Source organism: Anser brachyrhynchus (assembly GCF_964034855.1).
Source record: "Anser brachyrhynchus genome assembly, chromosome: 15".
NCBI classification, from domain to species: domain Eukaryota; kingdom Metazoa; phylum Chordata; class Aves; order Anseriformes; family Anatidae; genus Anser; species Anser brachyrhynchus.
Window position 1 is genome coordinate 15,190,769 of NC_137733.1, and position 18,184 is coordinate 15,208,952.

Sequence of the window (18,184 nt, forward strand, 5' to 3'; positions counted from 1 at the left end):
GCCCTCCGCGGCCGCGAGGGCCAATGGGAGGGCGCGGAGGCGCTGCCGGGAGTCCGCAGGAGGAGGAGGAGGCGGCGGCGGCGGCCTCGGGCCTCGGCGGGGAGCGGGCGGCGGGGAGCGGGGAGCGGCCCCGGGCCGCGGCACCCCCGGCACCCCCCGGCCACGCTGGCGCCCGGGGACCCCCCCGAGATGCCGGTGCGCAGCGAGCGGGGCCGCGCGGGCGGGGCGGCGGCGCCTTCCTCCTCCTCCTCTTCTTCCTCCTCCTCCTCCTCTTCCTCCTCAGCGGCGGCGCCTTCCTCCTCCTCCTCCTCTTCCTCCTCCTCCTCGTCCTCCTCCGCCTCGGCCGGGCCGGCCGCCAGCAGCCTGGTGCCGCCGCCCCCCATCAACACGGCGCAGCCCGGCGTGGCCACCTCGCTGCTCTACAGCGGCGCCAAGTTCCGCGGGCAGCAGCGCAGCAAGGGCAACGCCTACGAGGTGGAGGTCGTCATGCAGGTGAGGGGGAGCCCGGGGCACGACCACCCCCCCCCGGCCCCGCTCGGTGCCCGCTCCCTGCCCCTGCGCCCTCCCCATCCCTCGGTTTTCCCCCTGCGCCCTCCCCATCCCTCGGTTTTCCCCCTGCTCCCTCCCCTTCCTTCCGTTTTCTCCGTTACTGTGCCCCTCGCAGTCAGGGGAGGCTCTCTGCCATGTCCCAGCCTCCTTCCCTCCATCCCTCCTCCTTCCCTCAGGCCCCCGTCCCGTTCCCCTGAGGCCTGGCAGGGTTCAAAACCTGGGGTCTCCCCCCCTCATCCCCCTGCGGTGCCTGCGCGCTGTCAGGGCGAGCGCCCGCCTTTTCTCAGCGGGGTGTCACGAAGCCCCCCCGGCAGCCCGGCTTTCAGGCCAGCCCGAAAACCAGCAGGGATCCCTGCCTGCTTGGAGCTGGGCTCCCCGCGATCCCCATCCCCTCGTGCTGCACAGGGAGCCAGGGCTTTGACCCATCACCAGCACGCAGCCGGGGTGCCCAGCCGCGCTGGGGAACGGGGCCGCAGCCTCATGCGGCTGTCCCGGCCCTTCCCGCAGCCGCCGTCACCCCGCACGCTTTATTTTTTAGTGGGAAGCGTTGGCACCCTCGCTTCGGGCAGAGCTGCCGAGGCGCGGAGTCAGCGCTGGGAAGGCGGCGGCCGGTGCGTGCCCTCCTGCAGCGAGTCACGGCGCTGCCCCTGCTTCGGGGGCGCAGAGCCTGGGACGCTGCCCGGTGCTGTGGGGTGATGCCAGAGCTCCGGGGTCAGCAGCCCGGGCAGCATTTGAACCCCTCTGGTTTCACGTGCAGTCCCCCCCCCCACCTGTCAACAGGACGAGCGTGCCTGGTCCTGCCGCCTCTGGGGGAGACGTCCCATGGCCGAGCGGCTCCGCTGCCCTCTTGCAGAGCCCGGTGCCCAAAGCGCCGCTGTTCCGTGCCTGTCAGCGGGGAAGAGGCGCCCGCCTGCCCTCCGCGTGCTGAGCGCGGGGAGACGCGGCTTTGCTTTGATCCCAGGGTGGGGGGGATCCGTCTCCTCGCAGTTACGTTCGCGCTTCCCTAAATAACTCGCTTCTTGCTTTGAAAAACGACCCGGAGATGTCAGGGGAAAGCTTGGAAAATCCCCTTGTTTAAAGGCAGGCGGCGCAGAAACAGCCCCTGCCTCGGTTCTGCACGGCAGAAGAGGCACGGTCCAGCCCGGGAACTCAGAGGAAGGGTGACACAAAGCTCCAGAGCGGGGGAGAAGGCTTGTTTCCAAACACACGAGCTGTCACCTGCCTCCTGAGTGGGCTTTTTGCTCAGGCCTGGTACGAGGCGGAGCACGGGCAGCACGTCGGGGAGCGGCGGGCAGAGCCTGCTAAAGGAGCAGGCGATGAGGCTCAGGGCGATGCTTTCCAGCCTGAATTACCTCCGCTGAACGCGTGCTCTTGGCTCTTTTCTCCCGAGCACGGCTTTGGTGGTGGTGTTTGACGGGGAAAAGCGGCGCCGGGGGTGGGCGAGGTTCCCCTGGCGGTGCTCTCCCTTTGGATCTGCTCCCCTCGACGGAGCCCTCGGGGCTGGAGGCAGCCGGGGGCTGTCGGAGGAGTTCTGGGCACCTTCAGGTGGTCTTCCTGAGCTTCCCGAGGTGTCTCCGGCCCTGGGGAAGGGATGCCGGGCCGTAAGCCGTGCGGTCGGTACCAACCGCAGCAGAAGCGAGCCCTGGAGCATCGGGGGGGTTGGAAGCGGCTCCGGATCACCTGGGTGCCCTCGCACCCGTGCTGACGGCAGGGCTTTGTGCTCTTTCCTAGCACGTGGATATGGAAAACTCCTATCTCTGTGGATACTTGAAGATTAAAGGCCTTACGGAGGTGAGTGCCGATCGCAGAGCAGCAGGGGGAGGTGCTGCTTAAAGGCTTTGCTTTTCCCTGGTGGGGTGGGAGAAGCTACCGCTAGAGATGGGAAGCGGAGGGATGGAGCACGCAGTGAAAGGGACCGCTCAGCACTGTAATGGGCCCAGCCTGTCGTGCTGGGCGCGCGGAGCGGCGTGACGGGCCCTGGCGGGAGTGCTGAAGGAGGGAGGCTCGTCTGGCACCCCGCAGGCTCTGAGCAGAACAAAATCCCTCCCCGCGGTCAGCTTTGGGCGCTCCTCCGGCGGCGGTGAAGAAAAGAAAAGGGGACCCAAACCAGCAGGGTCTTCCCGCGCTTCCTTCTGTACCCGTGCGCTGTGACCCGCCTGCGGTCAGCTGTCGGGAGCTGTCTCACAGGGGCGACGTTTCTCCCTGTGCTTCCCACAGCCGCAGCGCTGCGTGTCCGTAAGGCCAAGGGAGTGCTGGAGAAGTTCGCTCGCCCCAGCTCGGGCTGGCCTCCCCTGGGTGCATTCTCCTGGCACGGTGCAGGTGCAGAGCTTGGGAGGAGCTCATGGCCGAGGAGCTGCGCCATCTGCACATGGCCACTCGTGGTTGTCCAGCTCTAACGGGACTCCTCCGGGTTTGGTGACATTGATGGAGTGGCAAAAAAAACCTGGAATAAGAGGGGGGAGGCTGTGGTTGTGTACGAGTCAGGTTTTCAGGATCCGTGTGCTGCCTGGGGCGACAGGAGCAGCCTCAGGTGGCCCGGAGCCCCTGCTGCGAGCCGCTGCTTTTTTTTTTCCCCCCGTCAGTAGGTGACGAATCTTCTCGCCTCTCTTCTCTCCTAGGAGTACCCAACCCTCACCACTTTCTTTGAAGGGGAAATAATCAGTAAAAAGCACCCTTTCTTAACGCGCAAGTGGGATGCTGACGAAGATGTGGATCGTAAACACTGGGTAAATAAATGGGGGGCCAGATGTAGGTCTGATGCGGTCCCGGCTGAGCAGCTGCTGTGGAGGTGAGGCGCAGGGAGTGCGCGTGCAGGGGCTGTCAGGAGGGCCTGGAGGGTGCCCACGCTTCCCCCTCGGGGTCTCTGGAGGCACCTTCAGCAGGCCGCTGGCTGTGCCCTCCGAAGGGAGGGGATGTCTTCCACCTTCCAGCGGCTGGAAGCAGGAGCAGTTCCCATCTCGTGCTCCCCCCCTTGGAGAACGCGCTCCTTGTTTTGAGAGCTCGTCAGAAAACGGAGTGGGGAAGGGGAGAGGTGTCCCTCTGGCACACGCACGCTGGCTCAGCCGGGGCACCAGTACCCTCAGCCTCTCCCCGGGGCAGGGCCACGGCCGCCTTGACCTGCTGTTTGTCACGCCGATGTTTAGCATGGTTCTGTCCAAATGCACCCCTCTGGAAGCTCGGGAGCTTCCCCCAGCAGGCTGGATGTGGCTGGGGGTGGCTGGCCGTCCTCCTCGTTCCCCCCGGGGCTGCTCCGGGCGTGTGCTCAGCGCTGCTCCGAGGGAGGAGCGGCCCCTTCGAGGAGATCCTGCTCTTCCCTCCGAAATAGGAACTGGTGCTACGGAGCGCTTTTCCTGGAATAAGCGTCCTAGTTCTCGCATTCATTGTTTTTTCCTTTTGTTCCAGGGGAAGTTCCAGGCTTTCTACCAGTATGCAAAAACATTTAACTCTGATGACTTTGATTATGAGGATCTGAAAAACGGGGACTACGTCTTCATGAGATGGAAGGTAAACCCCGCACGTCTCCCTCTCTGCTGAGCTGCTCACAACCGGCTGGCAGAGGCTCGTGGTGCCGGGAAGCTTTTTCAACCACTGCTGCTGGCCTAATGAAAGATCTCGCCCTACCAACCAACCTCGTAACCTGCCGTGCTTACAAATTCCAGCATGACTCCTGTCTAGTCAGCTAATTGCGTCCTTCAGGGCTGCAGTCATGCCTAAAAACACAACAGGAAAATCTTGCTCGGTGGTGCTCCGGAGAGGGTGGAAGAATCGGTGTCTCCAGTCCCTGTGCTGGGCCTGTGTGGTCTGCCCCTCCCGGCTCTTCAGCTGGATCGATTCCTCCCTCTTGACGCGGGTCTTGTGCAGCCGCGAGGGGAGGAAATCAGCAGGCAGCTCTGGTCCCTGCTTTTGTGATTGGCCTCTGGTTGGGAGAGGGCAGGTGTTGGGCTGAAACTGATCTCGTGCGCTCTTTAAAGCTGCTTCTCTTCCCTGTAAATGCCCGCAGTGCCAGGTGGGGAAGGAACGCGCTGGGCTCTGGGTTGGGCCGCTACGAGCATGGGGAGCACTCAGCCAGGAATGCCTTTGTGTCAGTGGTGCCAGTGCTGGGTCTGGGGGGGGCAGGTTTGGGGTGGGGTGGGGGAGTGTTTGACCAGCATCTCTAAACCCAGCCCGTGTTCTGTGTGCAGGAGCAGTTCCTAGTCCCAGATCACACCATCAAAGACATCAGCGGTGCTTCCTTTGCTGGTTTCTATTACATCTGCTTCCAGAAGTCAGCAGCATCTATAGAGGGCTATTACTACCATAGGAGTTCAGAATGGTAAGGAGGCTTCCTTCCTCCGGCGGGCTGAAGTGCTGCCTTTTTGCCGTGCCTTGGCCCTTCAGAGGATGTCGGAGGGGCCTGGGAGAGGAGGGAGCCCGGTGCTTCCTCGCGTGTAGCACCTCTGCTGCTGCTCCCTTCGGGCAGGAGTCTTGTTGGGCCAGCGCTTGGTAGCCCGTGGTCCTCGGGGTGTTGCTGCAAGGCACGGGGAACAGCCAAAGTTATTTGGTTGTTTTCTTGCTAGAGCCATCTGACAGGTGGCTGTGGAGAGCTCTTCTCCCTGTGATAGCTTTGGATAAATAATAATGGCGTTTGTCACATGCAGCAGGTGAATCAGCTGAGTTGCTGGAAGCTCTCCCAGGGAGGGAAGGTACCTGGGAGGCTTTCAGACAGATCCCCTCGAGCTAAGCTTTGAAAGACCCAAGTGTAATTTTCAGCTGTAGCAAACGCTGTTTGAACATGAAAGTTGGTGAACTTCAAAAGGCGTCCAAAACCCACAGCCAGCCCACCTCAAACAGTCTGGCTGCAGGTAGCTCAAAGGCACGGGAATGGAAATGAGGAACAGGGCTGGATCCTCCCAGGGTTTTGGCACCGCTGGTAAATGGGGGCCCGAACACCTCCGAGAGTGTCCCAAAAGGGAAAGGAAAAGCCACCGGGATGTCTGCCTGCGGCCTGCCAAGCAGGAGCTGTTGGTTCTGGGAGGATCCTGTTGCTTTGTGTAATCCTCTCCGTCTTTTTCCTCTCCCCAGGTATCAGTCATTGAATTTAACTCACGTTCCTGAGCACAGTGCTCCTATCTACGAATTCCGATGACAACTGTCCAGAACTGGTACCGCACAGAAGCAAACCGGGCAGGGGAGCATGGCCTGCCAGGAGAACTGTGTCCCTGTCGGAGCACGGGAATGCACGCTTCTCTCCTGCCCCTCGGACTCGTGAGAGAGAGCCTGAATGTTAACCCACCCAGCCCAAGGAGCGTGGCTGCTGGAGCTTGATTCTCCCTCCTGTCGAGTGGCGATTTGATCTTTAATCTGGTTTTAAGATACCTTTAATGCACTTTTCTTATTGCACAGCTAGTTTCTCTATCACTGAAATTCCTCCCAGCTCTCCTCTGGAAGCTGTTTCTCAGTAGCTGGAATCAGTGGTCTGTCCTCTGAGTAATAAGAAAATATAAGCACGGTGCTTTTATTTTCGTTGTTACGGCCTGATGTGGGTTGAAATCGCCAGGACTCAGGTTTGTTGCCCGGATTGCCAGCTCTGATGCTCCCAGAGCCAGGCGCAGTCGTGGGCGTGAGGCTCTGCTTGGCAGGCGGCCGCTCAGCTGCGCAGGCTGTCGGGGGAGAGCTGGCGGAGACGGATGAGGCTTGAACGAGTGCTCGCTTGGCGCTGGCTATCGAGGCCAGCTGGAGCTGCAGATCTTTCAGGAACGCTGGCCCTTTGGAGCTGGGAGCTCTCCCAGTGTCTGGATACGCCACTGGGAATTAATTTGTACGGACTTCCAGGCTCTCAGTAAAGTGGATCTGAACTCTGCTTATAGGTGTATATTTGCTCTTTACTTAAGTTAAGGGTTATAAAAAAAAAAAAAAGACTTTTATTAAAAAAAAAAAATATTTTTATGGTTCCTTTTCCCAAGGACCCTATGGCAAATGCACAATTACTCGATTACATTTTACTGTTTTCACATTGAAAACTGGGAATGTCTGTCAGTTTTTATATCCGTGTATGTAATCAGCTAGCCGCTTTGGGACAGTAACCGGAGTGCAAGTGCTGAGCAGCGTCGCAGGAACGCCTCGAACTGTTCAGCAGTTGTACTCGGCCTCCATGCTACACCAACACCACTGCTTGATACCTTTTTGCAAGGCAAAAGAAAAAAAAATGACAAAAAAAAACCAAAAAAATCAGTAGCTCTCCTGACTTTGAAATGTTTCAAGTGATATAACTTAAGGCTTGTGTGCCAAAGTGTGTGTGTGTGTATGCGTGTGTGGTTTTTTTTTTAAAGGCATTTTGAAAGTTGGCCTCGGTGGTGTATTTAATGTGACAGTCACACCTGCAGGGCTTTTGTGCGAATTTAGTTTGCATTTTTCTGGCTGTTTAAAACCCACCCCCCTGAAGCAGGCTTGTGTCGTGCGCTGACCGGGCAGGTGTTAAGAACGGGTTTGCTGCCTGGGAGAGGAAAGCAAAACCCCCTGCATACCTAGTGCTGGTTGTTCACTTTTCCTTTTCTTTTTTTTTTTTAAACTTCCTTCCTATTGGCAGCACGTCTGGTATTTCGCAGCAGCCGAGTTGCTAGCCTAAGCCTTAACAGGGCCGCGTTGGGTTCTCAGCGAGCCCGTTTTGTGTGTGCCAGGCTGGGACCGAGTGCGTTGGAGAGGTGGCGGGGCTGGTCTCGGGGGATGACGCAGCACCGGGGGCGCCCTTCAGCGGGCTGCTGGCTGCGGATGAATCCTTGCCCCTGGAGCAAGCTGTTCTGCTTGCAGATGGAGGCAGGAGACCCGTCTGGTGATAAGGGAAGCGTGTGGCCTTGCCTTGGTCATTGCAGGTAGATTTGTAGCGTAGCACGAGCAGGGTGGCTGCGGAGGAGCTGGAGGAAAGGGGGGACTTTCTCAGCTGATGTGATTAGAGCAGCTTAGAAGTAATTCCCCTTTTATTGCGCTCCTCTGGGAGAAACTCAGCTCCTGTGGAGGTGAGGGGAGGTGTTTAATGCTTGGGACTGGGAGATGTCTTAGTTTTGGAGACTAAAACCAATGGTGCTGCTCGGCTGTAGAGAAGTGGAAGGCAGAGACTTTGGGAACGTGGCTGCATGGGTGCAGAGAGCCTTTCCCACGGGTTGCTCGCAGGTCTCCGGAGCTGCATGTGGTGTCGGTGGTGATGCCAGCTGCCCTGTGCTGTCCGTGCCGGTGTTACACTCGGGTTTCTAACGCTGTTTAGTTGAAATGATTCTGTGGTTGTTATAGAAGCTGGGTTAGGAAGGGTCCTGGGGTTGTTTAGTGTGTAACCACCCCAGAATTTCCCCTGAAGTTTTCCTCTGAGCCTCTGAGACTTGGTATGTGGAAAGAAGGGTGAGGAAGGAGGAGCATACTTTCTCCATCCCTCTGCCTGTCTCATTCCAGTCGTCTCAAAGCACGTTTCAGCTGAAATCCAAAATTGCCAGATCGATGCCTCTGTAGGATGTGGATTTGGAGCAGGTTGTGAAGCCAAGCTACCGGTGGTGGCAGCGGGAAGGTTTGAAGGGGCAGCCTGTGTTCAGAACTTCTCTTCTCTAAAGCCTTGATTTTGATTTTCTTTTTCTTTGAATCATTTGATAAGCTAAAAAGGTGTTAAGTATGTCATGTTGTGGTGAAAGACGACTAACCAGGTGAGGTTCTGGGAGAGGAAGTAAGAAATGGGGTATATGAGTCTTCTGAAAAGGTTGCGATTTCTTCTTTTTAACTATGTTGGTTGAAGAATTAGTATATTTATGGATGGAATATGGAAAAGGGACTGGAAGAAGTATTTTGCAGAGTTATCGACGTCCAAATTAAAAATGAAATGTATTTAAGGGGCCTGTGTCTGTGTGTGTTTGTCAACCAAAGCCATTCTAGGTTAACGGGGACAAGTGTGCGTTGTCTCACTGCTTAATGACATGTCCAAGAATCCAAAAAGCTACTGCTTGCCTTAAGTAGATGATGTGGGATTAATTGGAGGGGAGCTGGGGGGCTCACAGCTGTGCTGTGGGGACACCTGGGTGCATGTCCCCAGGGGGGCCTGAGGGCTGTGTCCCCAGGCACCTTTTTTAGGGGAGGGATAAGGGGGCTCAGCGCTGACTGGGGGGTGTGAGGAGAGGGGAAGGGGAGCCCTGTACTCTGCTCTGGTGAGGTCGCACCTCGAGCACTGTGTTCATTTTTGGGCCCCTCGCTACAAGGACATCGAGGCCCTGGAGCGTGTCCAGAGCAGGGCTACGAAGCTGGTGAAGGGCCTGGAACACACGTCCTGTGAGTAGCAGCTGAAGGAACCTCTTCTCACAGGTAGCTAGCGATAGGACTAGAGGGAACGGCCTCAAGTTGTGCCAGGGGAGGTTCAGGTTGGAAATTAGAGAAATTTCTCCTCAGAAAGAGCAGTCGGGCATTGGGACGGGTTGCGCAGGGAGGTGGTGGCGTCGCCATCCCTGGGGGTGTTCAAGGAAAGGCTGAACGTGGTGCTTGTGGACATGGTTTAGTGGGTGATGGTGGTTGAGGGATGGTTGGACCAGATGACCTTGGAGGTCTTTACCACCCCCAATAATTTTAGGATCTTAAGAGGCGAGAGGGCCGCGGTGGCGAGCGGAACGCAAAGCGCGGGGGCTCGGGGCGCGGCCGGAGCGTTGCGGCGGGTGCACAGCGGTGTGTGCGTGTGCGCGCTGCGGGCAGCCCGGACGGCTGAGGCGGGCGGACGGCCGGGCCCGCGGCACTTCCGGCGGGCGGCGTGAGGGGGCCGCGGCGGCGGCGGGCGGCGCCATGGGCATCCTGGAGAAGATCTCGGAGATCGAGAAGGAGATCGCCCGCACCCAGAAAAACAAGGGTGGGGGAGCCGGGGGGTGAAGGGCCGGGGGGCTGCGGGGCGGCCCCGGGGCAGGGGGGGGGCTGCGGCGGGGGGGCCCGGGCCCGTCAGCGCCTCCGTGAGGGGAGGCCGGGGCCTTGCGGGCGGAGGAGGCGCTGGGGAGGAGAAGGGGCGAATCCCCCAGCTCCTGGGCTTCTCCCCGCGTTGTTTCCTCCTTTTCTGTACCCTCCTCCTGTTGTAAAGCGAGTTCCCGCTGCGGGAAGTGCCTTTTGGGGGTGTTTTTTTTTCCCCTGTGCCAGGTGTGCATTCACGTGTCTTGGTAGGGACGGGTCGGTAAAGGACCTTCACCTGCGTGAGCTCTAAGTTAAGTGTGTTTTTAGGAATCGGTGGGAGCAGGGCAAGATTCATCGCAGCCCAATCGCATGGGATGCTCCCTCAGGAGCGAGCTGCTGGGACCAGGGGTGGCTGCGCCCCCGGGGCTCTAGGGCTGACGGCTCCCCTGGGCTCCCTGCCTTCTTCCCCTTCCTGGGCCTCCCTTCGTGCCATTTATCCTCCGCTTGCGCTTCCCTTGGGTTTCTTCTTTTACCCGGTAATTTTTCTCGCTGCTTTTTTCCCTCCCACCTGACTTCACGTGCTGTTACTCGAAGGTTTGCATCCAGCAGCCGATGTTCCCCTTGCAGGACACGTGTAGAGCAGCTGGCACACGTGGCAGCGCTTCCTTAGGCCCCTGACTGAGATCTGAGCGTTTCTTTTTGGGCAGGTTCTCATTTACAGAAGAGAGTTACGGCCCGCTGTGTGTTAACCGCTTGTTGTGTCCCTGTTGCGCAGCTACCGAGTACCACCTCGGCCTCCTGAAGGCAAAGCTCGCAAAATACAGAGCCCAGTTACTGGAACCTTCCAAATCCTCTGCCGCGAAAGGGGAGGGCTTCGATGTGATGAAATCTGGAGATGCCCGGGTGGCGCTGATTGGGTTTCCTTCCGTGGGTAAGGTCAGTGAGTACCCGAGGTACCCGTGTGCGTGTGTGCCGGGCGGGGGATCAGCGCCGGCCCTTTGTGTTTCACCTTCCTGCCATGGGTTGGCAGAAGCTGGGAGCTGGAAGTTAGAGCTGGGGGATTGCTCCTTCACCTCGTGTAGTGTGCCCGAAAGCTGGGCTTGGCCAGCCACGGGGGGTGCTGAGAAAATAGGGGAGGGGATTTGCCTTCTCTCGGGAGGAGTGCCGGCAGTCCCCTACTGCCTCAGTCCCTGGAGAGCTGCCGCACGCTTCGGTGTTGGGCGTTTAGCTGAACGTCTGCCGGCGCTTTCCTTGGAGCGTCTTTTGTGACGGTGACCTCTTGTGTTTCAGTCCACCTTCCTGAGTTTAATGACCTCAACTGCCAGCGAAGCTGCGTCCTACGAGTTCACAACCCTGACGTGTATCCCGGGAGTCATAGAAGTAAGTAGGGTTCTCCCCTCTAACAGGAGCTAGCAGTGAGAAACCCGCTCATGTGGCCGTGGCTGTTCACGCCGCTTGTGCTACCACCGAGGAGCAGCAGCATCCAAAGCTCTCTGCTGGCTTCCGCTTTAAGCTTTAGGAGGTCTGGGGTGCTCGTGCTGTCAGGTTTTCTGCACCCTGCAGTGCTGACGGAGTGCTTCCCCAGGCTACGGAACTCCTCAGGCTGCCCGATGGGGTTTCACGTGCCGTGGTTCGGCTGACCGGAGCGATGCGAGAGTTCTCAGCTGAATTTTTTTTTTATAAGTGCCGTTGGCGCCGTTGACCAGATGGCTGGAAACCTTGGCAGATTTGTTTTTAATGAAGCTTTAAAAGAGGCAATCTGCGCTGCGATCGGTTCGGAGGGAAAATACAGCTACTCCTGTCCTCGAGGAGTTGTGTTGGTGGTGGTCTAAGCGTCCATCGGCAAAGTAAGCGATAAAGGGCATCAAACTGAAAAGTATCCAAGAGTGATGAGGGAACGTGGGTCAGAACGGGAAGCGGAGCTAGCACCAATACGTTTGCTTTCGTTATTTAACACAAGCACAAATACTGTAACGCATCCAAGCGCAGCCCGTAGCTCCAGCCACGAGCTGAAACCGTTCCTGGGGGCTTCACTGCAGCAGCAGCCTGAAAGCCAGCGGCCCTGCAGACCCGGGGAACCCAAGTCTCCCGTTTTTTCCTGTTATTGTAAGACCTGCAGTGCTTCTTGATACCTCTGATCCATCCCGGGAAGAGGCGATGGATTTGCTTCTTACAGTGCTTTACTTGTTAGAGCAAAAAAGTGTTGTCTTTTATTTTTTTTTCTTTTCCGTTTCGCCAGCTCGGGGTAACGTTGCTGTTGTACCGTGCTGTTCCCCTGGTGCTTTGTCAAACCGCAGTCCTGGGGCCCGTTGGGAGGCCAGCACCTGATGTACTGCGTGTGCTGAGGGCAGCTCAGCAGGAAACGCTCCGGGGGCGGCCTCAGCAGAGCCGTCAGCTTTGTGCGGAGCTGTCCTGCTCTGTCGGGTTCGCTCAGCTCTGCCGTCTGCAGGCTTTGGTCCTCAGTGCGTGCTTGAGGCTTCGAAGGCAGCTCAGGCGCCCCGCACAAGGCTCAACTTCCTGTCCCTCTGTTTCCTTTTCAGTACAAAGGAGCCAACATCCAGCTGTTGGATCTGCCCGGGATCATCGAGGGAGCAGCACAAGGTTGGCTGATCTCTGCGTTCGTGTAAAGTAGGAGTCTGCCCTCAACATCATGCCCGGGCAGCTCGGATGTTAGCAGGTGTCCTGGGCCAGTAGTTCCCGCGCTGGCTTTCCAAACTAACGTTCTGGATCTTACGTGAGGCACGATTCCTATCGCTGGGCCCACGGAAGGCTCTATATGTAGCAGAGAGATGCTTCTCTGGAGGTGGGAGCCAGAGCAAGTCAGTCACTTCTCACCTTCCTGCGTGAGTGTTATCTTACTCAGCTGCCTTCTGGTTCAGGGGAAATCTAAAGAAAGACACTAGAGGGGCGGAGGGGGAAATCACAGCTGAACGGTGACTTGGTTGGGCTGCGTGCCTGCAAGTCCTCCCAGGGCTCCTGATTCTGGGAAGAGGCGTTGCCTTCGTCCCTTGCTTCATCCTCCTCCGCGTTGGTTGGTCGTGCCAGCAGAAGCCTTGTGAAACTTGGGAAAACCTCCCGATGGTCCCTTAGTGGAGCGTGGCCTGGTTAATGAGGTCCCTCCTGAGCGGAAGGTGCGTGTAACCCCTCTGCCCGCATCGCTGCTCTGCGTGAGCCGTGTCTGGGCCTGGAGCAGCTGCCGTGGCGTGAGGCTGGGGCTGTCCAGCAGGCAGCGGTGTCGTTTCACCCCGCGCAGCTGTGTGCAGACAGCTTTGTGTTCTAGGTGTGTAACCCGTGGGGGGGAGCAGCACGGAGCATTTCTTCTGGCTTGTGCTGGGCATGAGGCAGCTTCAGACTCGCTCAGGCGCCCCCCGCAGCTGCCTGCAGCCCGCACAGGGTTGTAGGGTCTTTTTTTCTTGCTTTCAGGCACGAGTCCCCGTCTGTCACAGAACTCAGCTGTTTTCTCTCCCCGATACACAGCCTTCTCCTCTCTTCTCAGGGAAGGGCAGAGGTCGGCAGGTGATAGCTGTGGCCCGGACAGCAGACGTTGTTATTATGATGCTGGATGCCACAAAGGGTGAAGTACAGCGGTGAGTGCGTGCTTCTGGGCACGTGGGACCGGCGCGGTGGGCCAGGTTCCCCCATCCATGCCCAGAAAACGTGCCAGGCCTGAAATGCTGTGTCTCGTGTGTGTTGGGGAACCAGTATTTAAGCTATTGAGCGCAAGGTAGAGGTTCTGCGCCATTCGAAGCGTCCTGGCTGACTGGGAACAGCATTTACAGAACTTTGCAGCCCTCAGCTTGGGCTTCTCATTCGAAGGATCGTTCCTTCAGGATGACCGGTCAGGTGGGGATGTTGGGCTGGATTTCCACCCCAGGCTCTGTCCCGCATTAGCTGCGGGTGTTACGTTGCGGTGAAAGCTTCTGGCAAGGCTCCGTCAACGTGACGGAAAGGAAAGGGGTGGCTGCCACCTGGCCGGCCTCACTCCCACAGCTCCTAACGTGCGTTGTCCCCGCAGGGCCCTGCTGGAGAAAGAACTGGAATCTGTAGGGATCCGGCTGAACAAAAGCAAACCAAACATCTACTTCAAGGTGAGGTCTGGTGGGCTGCTGCAGCCCCAGCCTGTGTCTGTCAAGGCCAAGGTCGCTGTGTGCTGCCCCTCGTGTTGGACAGGCCGAAGGGGGTGTGGGTGGGCATTTTGCAGGCTGCCTTAAATTGCTTCGTTGCCTCCTCGCAGCCGAAGAAGGGTGGAGGCATCTCCTTCAACTCGACGGTCACGTTAACTCAGTGCTCCGAGAAGCTGGTGCAGCTCATCCTCCACGAATACAGTATCCTTTCCCTAAAACGGAGACCCTTGAGCCTCGAGTCAGCAGCCCGTGAGTCGGGTGGTGCCTGCTGTGGGGCAACCTCGCTGTCTCCGTGGTGCTCGCTGGGTTAAGAACGGGCCTGGGTTGAGTTTTTCCCATCTCTGTTCCATTTCTCCAAGCTGCACCGAGCGAGCTCAGCCCGTTGGCTCAGAGCCGTGTTTAGGCACGTTGGGGTTTGGGCCTTGACAACGTTCACCTCAGAAATCTTCAACGCTGAGGTCCTTTTCAGAGAGGATTGTTCCCCCGATGAGTTCATTGACGTGATTGTGGGCAACAGGGTCTACATGCCGTGCCTCTATGTGAGTATCTCAGACGCAGCCCGCCTTCTGCAGCACTGGGCATCTCCAGTCTTTGCTGAAGGAAACCCCGGGCCTTCACGGTCGCTGAAGCAGTAAGGATGTTGATGGAAGAGGTGGGAGCAGAGCTCTGCAGAGAGCTTTTTTTTTCCTGGCTGTACGTGTGTGACCATCCTGTGCGCGCTCCCTGTGCCCTCTGGTGGCTGCCTGCCGTGGAGCAGCACGAGCTGCGTGTCCCGGGAGCACCGAGGCTGCAGGATGCAGGGACTTCTGCTCCTCTGCCGCTCTGCGTTTGAGTTTTCGCTAACGGTCCCTTGTGCCAGAGGTCCTTTACCAGCTCCGCTAGTGATTGGGGCTGTGAAATTCACTGGTACTGAAATTCAAGGTACTGGAAAACGCGTTGCAAGTCATCCCAAATTGAGAGCTGGAGAAGGTCCGAACTTACATTTAGGCCCCTGAATTTCAACAGTTTATTTTATTAAAAGTCAGCAGTGTTGCTGAGTTGCCTTACTGAGGAATGTGTTGTTTTTCCTTTGACTTAGGTTTATAACAAGATTGACCAGATATCCATGGAGGAAGTGGATCGTCTTGCTCGGAGACCCCACAGCGTTGTGATCAGGTAGGAGCCTGCACGCTGCTTGATGTCCTGCCCGAATGGGCTGGTCGCTCATTTCGTGCCTCCTTCTCCAGCTTCTCCCGGGGCTGCCTGCAGCCGTTGGGGGGAGAAGTGGAAGAGCCACCACGTGGCTTTTTCCAGGCTTCCTTCCCCTGCAGAGGCAGGCTGCTTGCTTTCTCCGCACGATCTGCAGGGCAGAATAAGTCACTCTGGCTCATTCCCTCAGAAGTGCTGATACATCCAGCTGGGGCTTTGCTGCTTCAAAGCTCCTTTCCTTTCTGAAAGCCCTGTTTGTTTAATCTCGTGTTTCTCCTTTGCTGACCTCATTACGGACTTTTCCCCTCGTTTCCTAGCACTTTAATAGGACGTCTCGCCTTGCTCTTCCGGATCCCTAAATCACAACAGCAGTAATCAGAGAGACTTCTGTGGTGTTTTGCAGCTGCGGCATGAAGCTGAACCTGGACTACTTGCTGGAGAAGCTCTGGGAATACCTGGCACTTACCTGCATCTACACCAAGAAACGAGGACGTAAGTGACCGTTAGCTGAGCTGAAGGTTTGAAAGGCACAAGGGGCTGCTCATCAAACACAGGCTGCCAGCAGGGCTCTGAGCAACCTCTCATGTCTTGGAAATGCCACGCTTACACCCTCCCTAACCAGCTTTCAGCATTAGGCCTTAGGAAATGTTTTCTGTCCCTTCTGATCCAGCCTTGCGTGCATCCCTCCTGTTCTTCCTGCGCTAGAATAGCTGAATTTTCATAAGGCTTTGCGTGATGATGTCATAAGGAGATGAAGTTTGAAATTCATTGCTTCCTTCCTTTGAAAGTTGCTGTCTGTGCTCTGTGATGAACCGTTGACCCAATTACGGCCCCAAAGAGGTCTCCTGTACCTGCTGTGAGGGGTTTGGTGATTCCCATGCTGGGCTCCTGAAGCTCAGGTGTGCCTTTGATCCTCCTGTTGCTTTACAGTTCACTTTCGGTTTTTCCCAGTGGTGAAGGCATGTCTGTAACTTGTTCCTTTTCCAAGACCTTTATCTTCAGCTGAGAACAGCTCTGAACTGGGTGGATGTGAGGGGATTAAGGAATTTTTTGTGAGTTTGTTGAGCTGTGAAACCAGGGGGATTTTACAGAAAACCGCAGAGTGGTTCAGCTTTTCTTAGGCAGGTTTCTTTTGACTTGGGAAACTTTCGTTTGTTGAAAGCCAAATGTTTGGAACGGGGTTGGAGTGGGTGAACTGTGAGGAAGCGGCTGACTCTGTGACATGGGTACCTACACGTCTGGGTACTGGAGTGTCTGCAGAACCGATTCGATGCTTTCAGCTTCCTGAATACCTGTTTGGGAGGCTGCTGCCAAGTAGAATGAGACAAGGAATTCGAGAGTAGCAAGCACAAAGCAATGTGAGATGGCATCAGCGTGTTAGACCACGTTTGACAGAAAACTAATTATTTTTCCCCCTTTTTTCTGTTTTTCCGCAGAGAGACCAGACTTTACAGATGCCATTATTCTACGGAAAGGGGCTTCTGTGGAGCATGTGGTAATTTCTCTGAATCTTTTACAGTTGCTTGTTTGTAGAAGGCAGGTCCATCTTAGAACCTGCCGTGATTTACTTGTGCTTTGTAAGGCTTGGAATTTGTCAATGTTTAGTTGGGCTTCTCTTTTTGTTACCTTCACTGATCCCATTTGCCTCAGGTTTCTTTCCTCACTGCTATAAAAGGTTGAAAAAGATACTGAAGGCTAGTGAAAAAGCACATGGGAGCAGTGAAATGGGGCGTTACGTGGACTGATGATTCCTGTGTGTTTGTTCTGTGTTCTTTCAAGTGCCGTTAACTGGCTTCTAAAGCCCCTGCTACAATTTCTGACCCAGACCCGGGTTGCTTCTGCTTCCTGGGTATTGAGCAAGTTGTTTTCCAAGTAGTGTCGCTGAACTGCCTGGCATGCTGTCTGTCTGTCTTGCAGTGCCATCGAATTCACAGATCATTAGCCAGCCAGTTCAAATACGCCTTGGTGTGGGTAAGTGTTTAAGAGCAGACGAAATCCTCGTCCTCCTGTGTCTCTGGTCTTCTCCTAACCCTTCTCCCCCTTTTTCTTTAAAGGGGACAAGCACAAAATACAGCCCTCAAAGAGTGGGCTTAACCCATATGATGGAACACGAAGATGTCATTCAGATCGTAAAGAAGTAGCTCTCTTTGCTGGCGCCTGGCCTTGTCTTTAATCACTAGAATTGGAACTGACCACATAAAAGCAAAGCAAAACAAAACATAAAAAGAAAACGGGAGATGCGTTCCACAGCTGAGAAAGCAAGAAAGCTTCCGTGAAGCTCCTTCCCTTGGAGAAAGGCATAAAATGAGGCTACTACTTGCAGGTGGGGATGGGGAAGATGGGTTTCCATCTTGCAGAGTTTCAGGCGAGGTAAATTTTCTTAAAAATAATAATAAAAAAAAAAAGGAGCCAATTCTTCTAGGACACAGTTCCTGGAGCTGGCAATGCCCTGCCCCTAGTAGGGTTTGCACAAGTCTGTGTCAGCCTACCCGTGGCTCGCTCCACCAGTGGGAAGTTTATGGATTTGTGTGAACAAGTCTGGCCCTGTGCTTTGGGACAAGGAAGCCAGAGCTGGGATTTTTGCTGATGCTTTGCTGCTTATCCGTTCACTTAATTTAAGCATTGATCTGAAACAGAAAGTGAAGTTCTTCCTCTCCTGCTCACCGGACACGTCTCTACAGCTTTCGTGGTCGGAGACTTCAGTCTCTGTGTCTGAGACAAGCCCTGGTGAATTTACGGTGGTCCCTCCACAGTCACATTAAGACGTGGCACTCCGTGCCTCCCGTTAGCTCTGCGGCGGGTTTTGTAGGATGTCCTGGTCCGGCTGGTACTGAGATGAGAAAAAATGAAACCTTGTTAATGACAGGTGAGCCGACCTGCAGCAGGGTACGATCAAAGAGCCACAGGCTGCAGGGAGGATTCACTTCTGGCATATCGCTGGTGCAAGGAGTTGTCTCGGGAGTTCCCTCCTTTGCTCTCGTCCTGCCCGTTAGTCCCTGAGAGTGTCGCGGGGGGTCTGCTTCTTGTCCGTGCCCCTAAATTCCAGTAACAGCTCGTTGAGCTCAGTACCATCCCCTGCCGTGGGTTTTACCCCAGCCCTGTTAAACAGCATTGCTTGTTTGGGTATTTTTCATCGGAAATCTGGGATTTTTCTAATCGTGCTTTTTCATTAAATATCGATGCTAAATAATTCAGAGTGCCTGACAGAGAATAGCTCTTTCCTTCTGGGATCAAGAGTTGCCGATAGCTTTTATTTCCTTTCATGGAAAAAGGGTTCGGTCTGGTGTGGATTGTTAACTGTGAGGACAGGTCTGATAGAAAACTTGTCTGAGCAGGGCTCCTTCCCTCTTCTGTGCTCCTCCCCACCCCTCACAAACTGCTCGAGCAGAAGTGGAAGGAATATTTTATTTGAAAAAAAAATAAAAATTGCTATTTCATGTGAACTG

The 18,184-nt window shown here is 56.1% G+C and overlaps 2 protein-coding genes across 3 annotated transcripts; both read left to right on the forward strand.

The window, feature by feature from the left end:
- Positions 1–175: 175 nt before the first annotated feature.
- GID4 (GID complex subunit 4 homolog) lies at positions 176–8,398 on the forward strand. Its single transcript, XM_080556036.1, has 6 exons — positions 176–492; positions 2,281–2,340; positions 3,168–3,275; positions 3,952–4,053; positions 4,731–4,861; positions 5,611–8,398. The coding sequence occupies exons 1-6, from the start codon at positions 190–192 to the stop codon at positions 5,672–5,674; spliced, it is 768 nt and encodes a 255-aa protein (XP_080412162.1). The 5' UTR covers positions 176–189; the 3' UTR covers positions 5,675–8,398.
- An 842-nt stretch (positions 8,399–9,240) lies between these two features.
- Positions 9,241–18,178, forward strand: DRG2 (developmentally regulated GTP binding protein 2). 2 transcript variants are annotated; one of them, XM_080556032.1, is made up of 13 exons: positions 9,241–9,394; positions 10,202–10,362; positions 10,717–10,806; positions 11,967–12,027; positions 12,923–13,013; positions 13,442–13,514; positions 13,661–13,751; positions 13,992–14,089; positions 14,629–14,705; positions 15,142–15,230; positions 16,175–16,233; positions 16,656–16,709; positions 16,793–18,178. In XM_080556032.1, exons 1-13 carry the CDS (start codon positions 9,331–9,333, stop codon positions 16,877–16,879), a joined length of 1,095 nt encoding a protein of 364 aa, XP_080412158.1. In that variant the 5' UTR covers positions 9,241–9,330; the 3' UTR covers positions 16,880–18,178. The 2 variants fall into 2 exon arrangements, with proteins under 2 accessions (XP_080412158.1, XP_080412159.1); XM_080556033.1 differs by lacking the exon at positions 9,241–9,394 and adding an exon at positions 9,561–9,962.
- The last annotated feature ends 6 nt before the right edge of the window (positions 18,179–18,184 follow it).